Source organism: Pinus tabuliformis, chromosome 1_2, assembly GCF_031772625.1.
Source record: "Pinus tabuliformis cultivar Carrire ecotype Pingquan chromosome 1_2, CPIR1, whole genome shotgun sequence".
NCBI lineage: Eukaryota > Viridiplantae > Streptophyta > Pinopsida > Pinales > Pinaceae > Pinus > Pinus tabuliformis.
The window spans coordinates 1360534325-1360550845 of NC_142298.1; the positions used below are offsets into that span (position 1 = coordinate 1360534325).

General features: G+C 37.8%; 1 protein-coding gene across 3 annotated transcripts; it reads left to right on the forward strand.

Annotated features, from left to right (window-relative positions):
- The first annotated feature begins 26 nt into the window (after positions 1–26).
- Positions 27–16104, forward strand: LOC149211282 (uncharacterized). Of its 3 annotated transcripts, XM_089396994.1 has the most exons (5): positions 28–181; positions 351–551; positions 15272–15358; positions 15452–15544; positions 15717–16104. In XM_089396994.1, the coding sequence occupies exons 2-5, from the start codon at positions 435–437 to the stop codon at positions 15900–15902; spliced, it is 483 nt and encodes a 160-aa protein (XP_089253120.1). In that variant the 5' UTR covers positions 28–181; positions 351–434; the 3' UTR covers positions 15903–16104. The 3 variants fall into 3 exon arrangements, with proteins under 3 accessions (XP_089253121.1, XP_089253120.1, XP_089253119.1); XM_089396995.1 differs by lacking the exon at positions 15272–15358 and having other exon boundaries at positions 27–181; XM_089396993.1 differs by lacking the exons at positions 28–181; positions 351–551 and adding an exon at positions 14870–15169.
- The last annotated feature ends 417 nt before the right edge of the window (positions 16105–16521 follow it).

Below are 16521 nucleotides of genomic sequence, written 5' to 3' on the forward strand. Positions count from 1 at the left end.
TTCTTTACAAAACCCCTCCAAACCCAAACTTCGTTTACGTTCTAGAACAAGAAGGAGGATCTGTTCGCTTTTCGCAGGGCGGGAGCGAAAACGAGATTGCAGAGATTTGCGAATTAGGGTTTCACCAGTAGCAGACACTCGAACCCCACGATCGGTTCTTCAGTCCATTGACGGCGCCAAGGTATGTTCCATTTTTAACTTCAATGGATTTCCACCCGCACATTCAGTCTTCCACATAGAGAGGAGTACACGCATTTCAGGTTTCTGGTTCAAAATCCAGTGTGTTTTTAGTAGCCACTCTTGTATGTTTAGGTTTTAATCTCTGTGCTACAATCTGTTACTGTTTGCAGGGATGGCACTGGCATTTGATGAGTACGGGAGGCCATTTATCATAATAAAGGAGCAGGAGCAGAAGACCCAAATCAGAGGCCTAGATGCTCAGAAGGCCAACATTGCGGCCGCCAGGTCCGTTGCGAGAATCCTCCGCACCTCACTCGGCCCCAAGGGAATGGACAAGATGCTCCAGAGCCCCGACGGCGATGTCACCATCAGTAAGCTTCTCTTCCATTTATTGAATCTCTATTTCTGGGTCGGTAAAACCCCTTAAAAATGTAAAAATTTGAAACTAAGTAGAATTTATTTTAAAAAACTTATTATTCGTAAGTAGCAGTTACTTTAAAAAATTTATAGGTTTTCCGAAAGGAGTGAAATAAGCAAATACTCTGCGATCTGCTTACTCTTCCTCACAAACTGTGAGGCCCGCCGAGCTAGATGCTCTACATATGATGTTGACTGCCTACGAAAGCTCCCGAATGGGTGAATGCATTGAGATGTCACTAACATTGAGAGATAGACACTTTCCAGGGATCTACTTGGCGTAGAGGTACTTTTGGCGGGCTTTTCACTAACCAAGAAACTTCGTTTACAAATTATTTTGCTCAAAATAACACCAATTGCTCGACAGCAGAAGGTTCATAAAGAAATGGAAATAATAATTTTAAGAAGAATTTCAGAATAAAGAAATAAATTATATAAATGTCCACAAATGATGAAAGGACATTAGTGTTAGGATATTCCGACACATAGGATATAGTTAAGTTCAACTTGGTCTAGCATAGAGTTAGGTTAGAGTTAGGTAAAGTGTGTTTCTTTACCGTTGTACATTTTGTAACTTACAATCCGACGGTCACGATATGTAGTGATCCGACGGTTCACTCTCACCTCGGTATTACCGACACTTGATCCGTGGCTTGACACCCGATTGGTCCATGAGTTCTATTTAAAGCGCATGGAGGGTCATTGTTCGGGTAATCCGTGCATGAGAGAAGCTTATGTAAATTTTCATTCTTTGATTAATAAATTGCCTGTAGTACCCACGTTGGGACAGGCCGTGGACTGTTTCCCTCCTTGCACTCTGAGGGTTTTAACCACGTCAAAAATACTGGTGTATTGATTTGAGATCTGGTTGTGAGCGGTGTCCTTTTGGTATTCTTTCTGTGGAACTTACCCTGTAAATTCCTACATGGTATCAGAGCTATTTGAGGGCCGCGTCCGTTGGTGATCCAAATCTGAAGCCGGTAGAACTGCATGCGGCTGTCGTTTCCTAGATCTGTTGTTTCTGACTGCTTTCGGGCCGAGAGGACTGCTCTGTTGCGTTCGGAGCATCTGTTCCAGTGAGGAACCCCTTTCGTTTCACGCGAAAAGGTTTCCGGTAGCCCTAGCTGCGTCATTTTTCAGATCGGGAGGTATACAGTGTTTTTTTTGCAGTTTACTGTTATTTTCTCTCTGCTTATTTCGGTCTCAGTTTATTTAGCCTTTTTTTTAACTGGATCTATACCTTTCATTTCTGCGTATGCTCTTTGCCCTGCGACTCTGTGCGATCTGGGCAAATCAGAAACAGAAAGGAAGGATTTTTCTCATGCGTATGCTCTTTTCCCTGCACCTTAGTGTGATCTCGGAAAATCAGAAACATTGAGAAAAATATTTAGTTTTTCGGCTAAAGCTAACTTTGAGATTTTTTTTAAAAATTTCTAGTTTTTTGGCTAAAGCTAACTTCGAGCCGCAAGGTTCGTTTTTCTTTGCATATTCGTGTTGGGTTTTGTGTTTTGTGTTTTGTAGGGAAAAAGAGCTTTCTCAAGGCAAGCACGCAAATCGAGGCCCCCCCCCCCCCCCTCTCTCTCTCTCTCTCTCTCTCTCTCTCTCTCAAATTTTTTGTATAGATCAATTGGTTCAAAGCTATTTTTAGAGAGTAGAGGTCTTGGGTTCAAGTCTCCATTTTGTGGGGGCGGATTTTTTCATTCCCGCACATTCGCGCACTTTGCCGGCAACGTCAACAAGTTTTTTTCAAAAAGCCATAACTTCTTCATCCGGAATTTTTTTCAAAAAGCCATAACTTCTTCATCCGGAAGCCTTTTTCAGAGCCGTTTTTTTTAAAACCGCCTATTTTTTCGAGATCTATCCATTGGAACACTTACTTTCAGCATCTTCAGCTTCAGTTTTTAAAAAAAAAATGGAAAGTCCATGCCAAGTCATTCTTGACAGCACTAACTACTTCCAATGGGTAGCCTACATGGAAGATTTACTTAGAAGTAAAGGTCTCTTCAGAATAGCCACAGACCAAGAGAAGAAACCCAAAGATGAAGACAAGGCGGCAAAATGGGAAAATAGACAAGATCAAGCACGTGGTTTGATAGGGATGTCTATTTCTCCTGATCTTAGATTCCACATTGCAGAACTTGAGACTCCTCATGAAGCATTAGAAAAAATTGCTAAAGTTTTTGGGATTAAAAATGAAATTAGAGCCCATCAACTTGAAAATGAGCTGCTTACTTTGGATCCTAATAATTTTTCTTGCATTGAAGATTTCTTGTCCAAATTCAAGACCCTTAGATATCTCTTGGAAGGTGTTAAAGTTAAGAAAGATGATGGTAACCTTATTTATTCCATCCTTACTAAGTTGGGACCAGCCTACTCTGTATTTGTTTCCACTTTCCATTCTACAAGGGAAGCTTTCATTTGTCAAGGACAAGACTACAAGGCCCCTTCCTTTGACTCCTTTTGTGATTCCTTAATAAGAGAACAAGAAAAACTCTTACACCTTGGTCTTCTTAATCTTGGAAACTCTTCCACGAAAGCGTTAGCCGCCCAGCAGCAACCAAATTCAAAGAATCCTAAGAAGTCATATCCTCAAAAGAATGGTCCTAAACCATCTCAGCCTCAAAATGAAAGATCATTTCAGCAAAATGATAAGACCAATAAAAACAAATGGAAGAAGACTGATAGACATTGTAACTTTTGTAATCGAGATGGCCACTTAGAATCTAAATGCTTTAAGAAGATGGAAGCCTTGGAAGCCGCAATGAAGAAACATAACATCCATCTGGAGCCTACTTCAACTTCAACTTCCGGAACGGCACTTTCTGCATGTCATCGTCAATCATCTCAGTCTGGTTATGCATTAAATGTATCTTCTTCTTCTTCTCATTCTCATGAGTGGCTCATTGATTCTGGAGCCTCTTGTCACATGGCCAAAAACCAAGCCATGTTTTCTTCTTTAAATGATTGTAACACCAAAAATATATATGTTGGTGATGATAGATCTCTTAATGTTGTAGGGACTGGAACTGTTCATCTAGACAATGGTCAGTTCAATGATGTATTATGTGTTCCAAACTTATCCTGCAACCTTCTATCTGTCTATCAGATAACTCATTCAGGTGAAGGTAAAATTGTTGAATTTTCACCTCATGATGTTGTAATCAAGGATCTAAAAGATCCTAAACAGATTCTAGCTACTGGTCTTGCTGATGATTCCAAAAGGTTGTATAAGTTTCACAACTTTGGGTCATCCCATCTTCCCTCAGTATTTGTTGCTCATAATGATGAAGTGAGCAAACTTTGGCATGAGCGATTTGGTCACTTAAACTATCGCTCCCTTCAGCATCTATGTAAAGAAAATATGGTGACAGGTCTTCCTATGGTATCTTGCAAAGATGGTGTTTGTTCCGGATGTGTACTCGGAAAACATCATCGGGACAGTTTTGACAAACGTGCCTCTTGGCACGCCTCAGCCCCTTTACAGCTTGTGCACAGTGATTTATGTGGTCCTCTTCCTGTTGCTTCATTCTCTGGCTGCAAGTACTTCTTAACTTTCATTGATGATTTCTCCAGACGCACTTGGGTATACTTCTTAAAACTCAAGAGCGAAGTATTTAACACTTTTTTGGCCTTCAAAGCATTTGTTGAAAAACAATCTGGACATCAAATTCTTAAGCTAAGAACTGATAATGGTGGAGAATATGTTAAAAACACATTCATCAACTTTTGCACCGAAAATGGAATTCAAATGCAACATACTGTTCCATACACTCCACAACAAAATGGTGTAGCTGAAAGGAAAAATCGCACCTTAAAGGAAATGGCTAATTGTATGCTGCAATCTAAAGGACTCAGTCTTAGTTTTTGGGCCGAAGCAATTAATTGTGCAAATTATATAATCAATCGCACTCCTACTAAGGTTCTAGAGAATATCACTCCAGAAGAAGCTTGGAGTTCCATTAAACCAGATGTAAGTCACTTTCGTGTGTTTGGAAGTGAAGCATGGGCCCATATTCCAGATGAAAAGCATAAAGCTTTAGAACCTAAGAGTGAGAAATGTACTTAAATGTTATCATTAGAAGAGATGTAAAATTTGATGAAAATAAATCGGCCTGCGAGCCTAGTCCGGCGGATGTGCCACCTCTTCCTATCTCTTCTATCTTTGAAAACATTTCTTCTTCTGATGATGAAAGCGAGGATGATAATCCTCCCCCACCTTCTCAGGATCCTCAACTTCCAAGATGGGTCCGTGCTACTCGGGATGCAGCAGGTGATCTTGCCGGTGATCCTACAGATCAGCGACGTACACGTTCTCAGTTTGAAAGAGCCTCTTCTTTACTGGCTCAAGCTCCAGTAAATCATGATCCTGACACTTTTGCAGAAGCTTCAGGCCATCCACATTGGGAAGCAGCTATGAATGAAGAATATCATTCATTGATGACAAATGATACATGGGATCTTGTTCCTCTACCAAAGGGACGCAAACTTGTTAGATGCAAATGGGTTTACAGAACCAAGTATGGACCAGATGGGAAAGTTGATAAACATAAAGCTCGTCTAGTTGCTAAGGGCTTTTCACAGGTTGAAGGCATTGACTACACTGAAACCTTCTCTCCAGTTGCCAAAATGAACTCTATCCGCCTTGTTCTTTCCCTTGCTGCCTCTTTAAAATGGGAAGTCCATCAAATGGATGTTAAATCTGCCTTCTTGCATGGGGACTTGCAGGAAGAAATCTATATGGAACAACCCATTGGCTTCATACAAACAGACTCCAGCCTCGTTTGTCGACTTAAGAAATCCCTTTATGGCCTCAAGCAAGCTCCTCGGGCTTGGTATGCCAAAATGGATAGCTTTCTTTTAGAATCTGGCTTTTCTAGGTGTCATTCTGACAATACTGTCTACACCAAGAAAGTGGGCAACTCTCTTATCATCCTTGTTCTTTATGTTGATGATCTTATTCTTACTGGTAGTGATCCCAACCTTATAAACCATGTGAAGTCCAGCCTTAAAAAGAAATTTGAAATGACAGACTTAGGACACTTACACTATTTTCTCGGTCTTCAAGTCTTGCAATCCCAAGAAGGTATTTTCCTTTCCCAGTCCAAGTATGCTTGTGATATTCTTCGTCATTTTCACATGGAAGACTGTAAGCCAGCCCCTTCTCCCTTTCAGTCTGGAGTCAAACTTTCAGTCTCTTGTACTTCTCCTGAAGTTGATGCTACCTTATACCGTCAACTTGTCGGAAAACTCTTGTATTTAACCCATACTCGTCCTGATCTTTCCTTTGCTGTTGGCCTTGTTGCTCGTTTTATGCAAAACCCCCGTGAAAGTCATTGGAAAGCAGCTAAAAGAATACTTCGTTATGTTCGAGGTACAGTACAGTTTGGGATTCATTACAGTGCCAAAGCAGCTCCTCTGTTAGTTGGTTTCACTGATTCTGATTGGGCTGGTGACCTTGATGATCGGAAGTCTACTGCCGGTTATGTCTTCACTCTTGGTTCAGGACCTATTACATGGGCTTGTAAGAAACAGGCTGCCATTTCTCTTTCGTCAGCAGAAGCAGAGTATCGTGGTGCCGTGGAAGCTAGTAAGGAAGCCTTGTGGCTTCGTCAGATCCTATCAGAGTTTGGCTTTGAGCAGCAGCATCCAACCACACTTTGGTGTGATAATCAAAGTGCCATTCAGCTATGCAAAGATCCAGTCCAGCATCAGCGCAGCAAACACATTGAACTACACATGCACTTCATCAGAAAGCTCATTCATGACCATGTTCTTGAAGTGCAATATTGTCCAACGGATGATCAGGTTGCAGACATCTTCACAAAGGCTCTCACAGAGGCGAAGTTCACTAAACTTCGATATATGCTTGGAGTTCAGGAAGTTGTCACTAAGGGGGGATAGGCTCTAGTGCCTCCTTCCTTCTCCTATTGTGTCATATTTGTAAATCCTTCAATCCTATCCCAAGTTGTTCTTAAGGGGGGATGTTAGGATATTCCGACACATAGGATATAGTTAAGTTCAACTTGGTCTAGCATAGAGTTAGGTTAGAGTTAGGTAAAGTGTGTTTCTTTACCGTTGTACATTTTGTAACTTACAATCCGACGGTCACGATATGTAGTGATCCGACGGTTCACTCTCACCTCGGTATTACCGACACTTGATCCGTGGCTTGACACCCGATTGGTCCATGAGTTCTATTTAAAGCGCATGGAGGGTCATTGTTCGGGTAATCCATGCATGAGAGAAGCTTATGTAAATTTTCATTCTTTGATTAATAAATTGCCTGTAGTACCCACGTTGGGACAGGCCGTGGACTGTTTCCCTCCTTGCACTCTGAGGGTTTTAACCACGTCAAAAATACTGGTGTATTGATTTGAGATCTGGTTGTGAGCGGTGTCCTTTTGGTATTCTTTCTGTGGAACTTACCCTGTAAATTCCTACAATTAGGTTAATGGGACTAAAACTATATATTGATGCTAGAGTGCTTAAAGGTATTCGCTGAAAAGGAGAGACTACAAATAAGATTTCAGATTTAACAGAATGACGAATGATAAAATAACAAAGGGGTGATTATCTCAATTGTTTGTAGCCAATGTTGTTGAGCATCTGGCTGGTTCTGGTTACGTGTTAGTAGGTAACCAGTTTAAATCCCCCAGATTTAGGTGCACTAGTCTATGTCAACAGTTTTACGAAGAATGCCATTCACAAATATGGAGAAGCATCTCTTGGATTTCCTTATCAGATTTTCAAGGGTTAGAATAACAGATAAACCTGATACAATGAAGACGAGCATCTGGCTGGTTCTGGTTACGTGTTAGTAGGTAACCAATTTAAATCCCCCAGATTTAGGTGCACTAGTCTATGTCAACAGTTTTACGAAGAATGCCATTCACAAATATGGAGAAGCATCTCTTGGATTTCCTTATCAGATTTTCAAAAGGTTATAATAACAGATAAACCTGATACAATGAAGACGAGACTAATAGCAGAAGCCTAGAAAATAAATAAGTCCTAATTTATCTAAGCGTCAAAGGAGAGGTATGCAGGGCCATAAACCAGGCTGGATTCTATCCTGGCAAACTTTATTGAAGCTCATCGGATTGCAAAGTTTGACGGGTTACGTGTGGAAGGGAGAACCCTGGTGATGGGTGTCTGTCTAGTGTCTACAAGATATAAGCTGAGAATTATAGCTTTTGTAAGATAGCATACCTAGATGGCCTTGTGGATTATCTGGATGATCTCAACTGTGCTTGGTAAGGGTGCTTCTGAATCACTGATCGTCTGTTATTTTTGCTCATGACTGGTGCATCTACTGGGTCATTGATGCTTCATCCAGCTGAAAAAATGATGCAATCAATCTAGTGGATCTGGGTCTGGAGGACTCATGCATGTCCTGCTCTTAGAGTATTTGGTTCGCTTTGCTTTGTTCTTGAATAATGAACTCTGCTTTCACTGTTGTGGGGAGATTCCGATCTTAATGGATTTTTTGTTGTCATTTCAAAATTTGTAGTGGAGATAGTGGATAAAAGCCATGCACTGCAACAATGCTCCCAGCCAGATAATTTCATTAAATTTTGGAATCTAATAAGAAAAATTGAAATTGAGTAATAGTTTGTGTGGGAAGCAAAGAAAGTGAGAAAAAAAATCTCTTAGCTTTGAGCTTCATTTATGTGTACTTTGTATAACGGATACTTGGTTAACTTAGTAGGTCAGTCTTTATTATCTAAAATATGCATATTGAAGATTGGATATCACGGCAATTTCTCCCTCTCATCGCCATTGTCAACATGGTCGTCAGTAAGCATCTCTACATGAACAGAGGATCTATTTGTCCTTTTAATGTTAACAAATTTATAGTTAATTATATAATAAATATTTTGATGTACATGTACATGAGGACTGATTGGCGCCGTGAGCAAATCCAGGCAAGGGTAGGGGGTTCAAGAATTTTAAGGAAGGTTGCCTCTTGTTCATAATTGTTGTGACAATTTTTCTGATTACTGGAGGTTCAAGAATTTCAAGGAAGGTTGCCTCTTGTTCATAATTGTTGTGACAATTTATCTGATTACCTTGACCTCCCTGATTTCAGCATACGTGTAACTAGGAATGGCTATAAACCATAGTAGCAAAATTTGAATCCGAATATGTATTCAAATACAACTCAGTATGGAAAATACCTAATAAAGAAATGCAACATGGTTCCAATATGGAAATCTATATTTCTCAGTATGAAAATAAGCGTTTTGTTCCATATTTTAGAAGAATTTCATCCTCAGAACACACTAAAACCAGAAAAGCAATTTATTCTTTGAAAATTTTGCAATGTAGTTTATTTTTAAGTGTTTTCTTACTGTTATTTTTATTTTTTTGAGGTTTTTGCTCTGTTTTTTTGGGCTTATATGTTGATGGGTATCAAAGACATTATAAGGTAAGTGAACTGTTCTGTATCTGCATTGCAGTGAAAACATACTGAATTTTGTACTGTTGCCGAATTTCCATATAATAAAGAGCAATATGACCAAATCTTGCTACTATGCTATAAACTAGATTTCCAGCATTGAAATCCCCTTGTGTATTCAGCTATGGGTCCTGTGGGTCATCTCGACTCCCTCCATGATAGTCCTTAGAACATATTCAGGTTTGTATTTGTTCAATAGAAGTGTAGGGAAACAAATATTCCTTTCAAAGGTGTAAGACTCTGTCACCAAGCAATATCTAATGTACCTAAACATGGTTCTATCAACCCTATGGTTGTCTTGTGGTATTTTTTCTTGCTTCTCTGTTCTACACTACTTGGACACTCCATAACATTTTTCTACATTTTAATCATGCTATCCAGTGAGAAGATATACTTGAATTCTGAAAGGATATGTTATAATGCTGATACTACTTGTGACTGCACAGAGAGGCCCTGAGTCACTGAACAACCACCATTCTTCTGTGGAAAACTGGCTTCTGTATGAAGGGGTGTTACCTGCAACAATGCCTATGGACAATCCTGCAGAAAAATGGGCTCTGCTTGAAAGGTGTGTGATCCTTTCAACATGCCGATAGCTGATGGTTATAATTTTGAAACATAACCCAGAGGAGAAAGAAAGGAAACTTCTTCCTAATCGCGCACAGGGCAACCCTTTCATATTGATTAAGCCAGATGCAACTACAGTTCCATGGGAACAAGACCAAAAGCCATCATCAAAACACAGTGTTCCATGACACTAGGAAATAGACCTTGAGTCAATCTGGTAAATGCATTATCTGTAACAGTAAGAATAGATGAACCGTATTCCTCAGTAACTGCTATTCCTCACATCTAGAATTTTGCACCCCTTGGTATCCTTAGTGAGTCTTTTCCTTCTTTCCAGAATGGAATTTTGAGTGTAGGTTCTTTTGTGATTGTTTCATTGCCTTCTTGTATATTATTGGTCTCTCACGTGCATTCATGGATAGGCATAGCCCACTAGATATCTGAGAGTCTGAAACAGGCTTGACAATTCTCAAAGTTTTGTAAACTTTTCTTGTCATTTTAGTATCTAGAGTCTTGTCTGCTATGGTTTGGAACTTCTTCAAAAAAATGTTGGCATTGGGGGTACACATGCTAGTTTTACATTTTTACCCAATATGGTGGTGTGTAGGGTATCACAAGATAATGTTTTGTTGGAAACACATCAGGATGGTTTTCCTGCTATTGATGTGAATGACTACTTCTGTTAAGCATATTTTGCTCTATGCCATGTTGTAGGAGGATGCATACCTGGGATTGAGGAACACATCCTATGGTCTGAGGGATTTGTCCAAATTTTGGGGACATGTCTTCTGGCAACATATCATAGTTAAAACTAGGCTTAACAACAATAGCCATTTGTATCAACAGCAGGAAAACCATCCTGTTCTATTGTCAACAAATTTTACCTCAAGATACACTTGGATTTGCCGAGTATTCATTGCAAGCAGGTTAAAGTTAAAACTAGCATTAGTACCCATTGCTAACATTTTTTTTCAAGAAGCTCCATACTTTATTTGCAACTCCTATATCCAGGATTCAGGATTTGTCGCGGGGGAGGTACATAAATGTCCTGAATAGCTCGAGATGCTCCTTGGCTTGCTACCTGATGTCTGCATGATGCAAAATTTAAAGTTGGGGGACATCCCATGTTATGGTCATATGCATCTAATTTGTAAATTTCATTTTCCTTCACACCATGCATCTAATTTGTATTCTGTATGAGAATTAACAAAGGAATGATGCTCTTTTTCCTCTTTTCCGCTTTCCACAATATTTGCTGTTTTTTTTGGTGAGTTTTCCATGTTCTAGATCCCACTTTGTTCCCACACACTCAAATTTTAGTTGCCTTGCTCTGCCACAATAATAATGCTTCAAATTCTTAGTTCTGGATTTGCTTATTCTTATTTTTAGATTTGCTTTAAACCGAATCTTTACCTGTAAATTGAGATGTAAACTTAGAGTTGTGTTTATAGATTCAGAAATAAAGTTGAGTTTTTGAAAAGTTCTCAAATGAGAGGCAAACGTTTTAGGCTAAGCACAACCATACCCTTTATTTTCCTCCCTTCCTATGGATTATAATTGATAATCTAATATTTTTTAACTTCATTTGATTCTCTGAAGTTGATTCCCTTCCTCCATTTTCATTAAAATCATCATGTTATAAGGCAAAAGGGCATACCTTTATATGAAATTTTGCCAGCAAAGAGTCCAAAATTAAATTTTGGACAATTAAATTTTCATGCAACTAAGCAACATTGCTTTTTAACAATACTCTTGGTTCAACATTTTTTGACAATGGTCTTGGTTCAGTACTTTCTTACGAGCAGAGCCCTCTCCATTCCTTCAAGCAAGAGTGGTCTCCTTGGAAAAACAATAAATCTGACCATTTCAATTTTTTCATAATGTAATACCTTGTACCAGATATCTTTGGTTTATGCCTTCTAAAATCTTGGATACCTCATCAATTTTTCCCTTAGAGAAACACTGTTTTACAGAGTCAAAAAGTTAGTTTCACAACCTCTTCTAATTCTTTTGCCTTCTAATTGTAATGATTTTTCCACTTCACTGGTCTGAAATAGAGCAGACATTACTTCTGTGTATAATTTAACATGTACAGAGGATTTACAATCTATCACTTCTTCAAGAACTTTTTATGCCTCAATTTTTTTTCCTACCTTCCCAAGATGATGCATGCCATAGATAAAACTTGCATGACTTGGAACAACACGTTCCCTAAGCATTTTGTTCAGTATCTGGGCAGCGGCTTGAACTTTCTTTGATTTGCAGCAAGATTTGATGAGTGAATAGTACAGAGCATATGTGGGTGAGATACCCTTTCTAATCATTATCGCCAGTTGATTCACTGCCTCATCCACCATACCCAACTTGCATAGGCCTCCAATGAATGTCCTATAGCAAACTATATCAGGATTTAAATTTTTTCATCTCCATTAGATAGTTCCTTGCATGGTCCACTCTACCAGCGTTGCACAAAGCATTGATCAATGCATTCAAATGGATTTTCCACTCCGAGAAAGGATTGTCCCTGATTTTAATATATAGTGTGACAAACCGTATGTGACAGGCAGGTGGAAAACTTTTCTCGCAATTGACTAAGTGACGTCCTGCGAGCCAGACTTGAGACGGAAACCCTCGTCAGAAGTATATGCTTGGCTCTTTTCCAAACAAATGAAGAGTCAATGAGGTTTTGTGTAATCACTTCTGGTATCATATTGGGTTATTGTTAGAAGCGATAATTGGATTCGGATTCTCATCGAGTGAGTTGTTCTGCTTTCTCAATTTGAGAGGGTTGTTTGGAGGGAAAAACGAAAGAGGACATACAAGAATAGTGAGGGGAAAGATGCAGAGGAAGAGGATTGAGAACATCGCCAGCAGGCAGGCTACATTTTCCAAACGTAGGTGGATTGCTGAAGAAAGCTTATGAGCTCTCGGTGCTCTGCACTGCAGAAGTTGAACTTGTGATTTTCTCCCAAGCAGGAAAGCTCTATGAACTGTTTTTTAGTGCAAATCCTACTATTTTGATTCTAATAATCATGGCTATGCAAACCTCATGAGATTCTTACTAATAACCCCGGTGGTGCAAGCCCTAGTAAGCTCGATGTTGAAAAACTTAGTGTAAAACCTCCAACAACAACATAATCAATACATGATGTCAAAAAAATGGAGAAGCATCCAAGGTTCTTAAGCAATGATGTAATGAATGAGGTGGAGAAGCATCCAATGTTATTGAGCGATGGTTAGCTATACGAGGAAACATGCAATGTCATCTTCCTTTAATTTTCATGGATATAACTTAATATAACTTTCTTATGTAGAAAACATGGCTTATCTTAGGCTTAACCATGCATATAAAATACCACCTATCATCTTCATTGAAAAAAGAATGGTGTCTTTGTTCATAAATATCAGTGATTAATCGTAGGAATGGCTATTATTCTCTATCAAACAAAATCAAGGACTAAGTAATGAAGATCTTGGTCGACAAAAAAACTTATGATTATTAACTTCACATTAAAATTCACTTCATCTCTGCCACCTTCAAGGAAATCTTTGTTATCCATCACCATATTGATGTTGTGACTTGGTCCTTGAAAAACATTCAGCATGTTTGATTCATGGAAACCTTCAAGTTAGACAGTATATGTCATGCTAACTTGCAAGAGATTGGTGTGAGGTACATTGAGGCTTGCAGGGTCTGCCCTGCAGTTTGCCCTCATGAAAGCATAGAAGTAGATTATAACCAGTTTCTTAGGAAACCATGAATCCTTTCTAGCCTTGACATCTCTGTGACCAACAAGATATACAACTCCTGATAATTCATAACACTTCCATAGTTCCAAATGTACATCACAAGAAGGAAGTAGGTGGAAAAAACCATTTATCCAACCATTTTCCCCCACTTTCATCAAAACTGCAGAAAAATAAATTAGCTCAGTTGATCCAAATAGAATAAGAAATCCAATTGCAAGGAATATATTTTTTGCCCATATAAGAACCATGACAAGAGTCACTAGGCTTGTAGTCACCATAATCATCTATACCTTTGCAATGCCATATGCATTTGATATCTCGACCGTGCTCTTAAAACAATCACATACCAAGACACACATTATCATTAGAACCCAGTTGATGACAAGAATGTAGATCTGACCCATGAACCGTCGGGATGTGTGAATTATTTTCAATCTGGGAAAGCATCCTAGGGCCATGGACATTTTAATAGATGAAATTGTTGCTGAGATCATTGCCTGGCTTGCAATCATGGCAACAACACTAGCTATCACGAAGACTGGCCAGATAAAACCATCTGGAATTGAAGCAGAGAATACGTTCTCCACCACAGAGGGATGCTTCATAAGATATGCAACTTGATCCATGTAAGCCAATAGTAGGCATGGGAATACTACACATGTGAAGGCTATCTGGATGGATCTTACTGAGAAGTGACCCAAATCAGCAAACATAGCTTCAGCTCCTATTATGCATAACATGCAACCTCCTAGGGACATCCATGCTTTGATAGTGTTCCTCTTGAACAAGTAATAGATATAAATAGGATTGAATGCCCTTAAAATTGTCATGTCATGTTAAATAATATTGTAAAGTAAAATAGAACTAATAGAGAAAAACCATATCATGAGTGCCAGAGAAAATGTCATGCCTACTTTGCTTGTACCAAACTGTTTTATGCTGAACAAGATCACCAGGAATATGATTGAGACAATGACCACTGTTTTCAACTTTAGTATTTTGTCAAATATTAAGAAATGCGAAACATAATATATATGTTAAAGAAGAAACATATTATATATCTTCAAGGAGAAACATATAATGGTAATGCAAAGTTTTAAAAGGTATGTGATCCTTAGGCTTATTGGAGAGTATATAAAAAATTTCACACCTTTTTATGAGATATGGGAGGAAAACATGTTAAATATTTTTAATAAATATAAAATTTCCAAAATGATGCTAGTTACGTGTGATTCTTTTTTCATTGTTTGTGATTATGAAAAATGAAACTCAATGTTTTTTCATTAGTGCACACATATTTCATTATATAATTGCATATAGAAAAATCATTCCAGAGCTGATAACAATAAAAGTGAAGAATTTATGGTCCAACGTTATATTTAAGGGAGATGTTTGAGGACGACTTTTGAATTTTGTTTTTCATTTTAAGACATTTGGAGCAAATATTAGGAAGGACTTTGAGAAAGGATTGTCCTTGATTTTCGAAAATGGAGCTGTTCCTTTCCAGCCATATGCCCCAAGTGACCATCAAAGGGAGAGCTCATATGTTTTTTGGATGTTTTCTTTATAGCCATTTTTTTACACATATCCATAGAGTCCCCATGCCATTGATGTGAATTACTTGTTCGGTTTTTTTTAACCAAAATTTTTAACCAAACAAGAAAAATTAAAAAAATGCCTCAAGATCAAAGCCTGAAACAAAGACCTATTGACATACCTTTTAAAGTATGGAAAGAACTTGTAAAATCATATGAGAAGTTGGATGCACAAAGAAAAGCCGGCAATGAGAGCATTCAGGTATTGAATTTTTCATTAAACATTATTTAGAATGTATTAATACTTATAAGTATCTTAGACATGTATTTGTGTGAAAATAAATTGAATTGGTTTATGTTTAAGGACAAGGCATCCAAGGCGAGGTTAACCAAGACAAAAGTCACTCATTGTAGTGGCCAGAAAGGTTTAAAAGCACTGATAACAACCTTTGTAAGTATATTAAACATGTGATATTTTTTTAATAAATTTTGTACTAGAAGAAAGTCATTGTTATCTAATTTCTCCCTATTTAATGATTGATAGGAACTAAAATATGGAAGACCTCCAAATCATTTGGAAAAGGAGGTGCTGCAGCAAAAGAGATGGGTTGAATTTGTTGTTTGGATGGACTCTATGGTATGTAATCTTAGTTGGATTTCCAATATACTTTTAAACCATATTTTCATTTTATTTTTTAGTACTATTAGATATTATATCTTACCTCATTTTATGGTTAACATAGTATAACAAAAACATGCATTGTGTTATGTAATTAATACTAACATGTAATATTGATTTTTTTTGTCAGAATGCTATAGGTAATGATTGCCAAGACGATGATCCAAATTATGTTCAACATATATCAGGAGATGATGAGGATGATGGTGGTGAAGGAGGAGATGATGATGATAGTTGCGGTGTTGGTGATGATGTGGATCAGAGTAATGAGGATGGTCAAGATGATCATGAGGATGATCTTGGTGGTGGTAGCTAGGCATGCACATGCATTGTTTTTTATGAAGAAATTATTGTGTAGAATGACATTGTTATGTTTAGATGGGTGTTGTGAATTTACCCTATATCAATGAGACATTTTGATTTTGTAATCATACGATGAGTTTGATTTATGTATGTTGTTAATTTATCGTAGAATAACGATATTCATGAAATATTTTGATTTGTTAATCATATTTGAATTTTACTTGTTTTGATTAAAAATAATACTGATTTTATTAGTATTATGTTGCTATTTTATACATGTTTTGAAAATTGTTAATGACACATTGTTATTTTTTTGGATGGATGTTGTCAATTTCTCTTAAATTTCTTTACAAATGATTTTGAATTGTGATATCTGCTTTAATGATATTTAGAAACTATCATATATTTCACTATGAATCTATAAAGGGGGTCATATATGTAAAGAAAAATATACTTTATATAAGAAGTCAAATGCGGATGTAACCATGGATGCAAAATTGAAAGTAAAATTGGATGTTAAACTAGGAATTAATACAAAATGCAAACAATTGGCATACAAAGTGTTTTAAATTAGAAGTGAAAAATTGTGCAATAGTTGACACAAAGAAGGGAACAAAACATGGCATACAAAA

What these genes read in the sequence shown, in the direction of transcription:
- LOC149211282 (XM_089396993.1), top strand. Translation starts at nt 15,047, where the DNA reads ATGCCTCAAGATCAAAGCCTGAAACAAAGACCTATTGACATACCTTTT. An exon ending in CCGGCAATGAGAGCATTCAG is followed by an intron (nt 15,170 to 15,271) that starts GTATTGAATTTT and finishes TTTATGTTTAAG; the next exon opens with GACAAGGCATCCAAGGCGAG. An exon ending in TTGTTTGGATGGACTCTATG is followed by an intron (nt 15,545 to 15,716) that starts GTATGTAATCTT and finishes TTTTTTTGTCAG; the next exon opens with AATGCTATAGGTAATGATTG.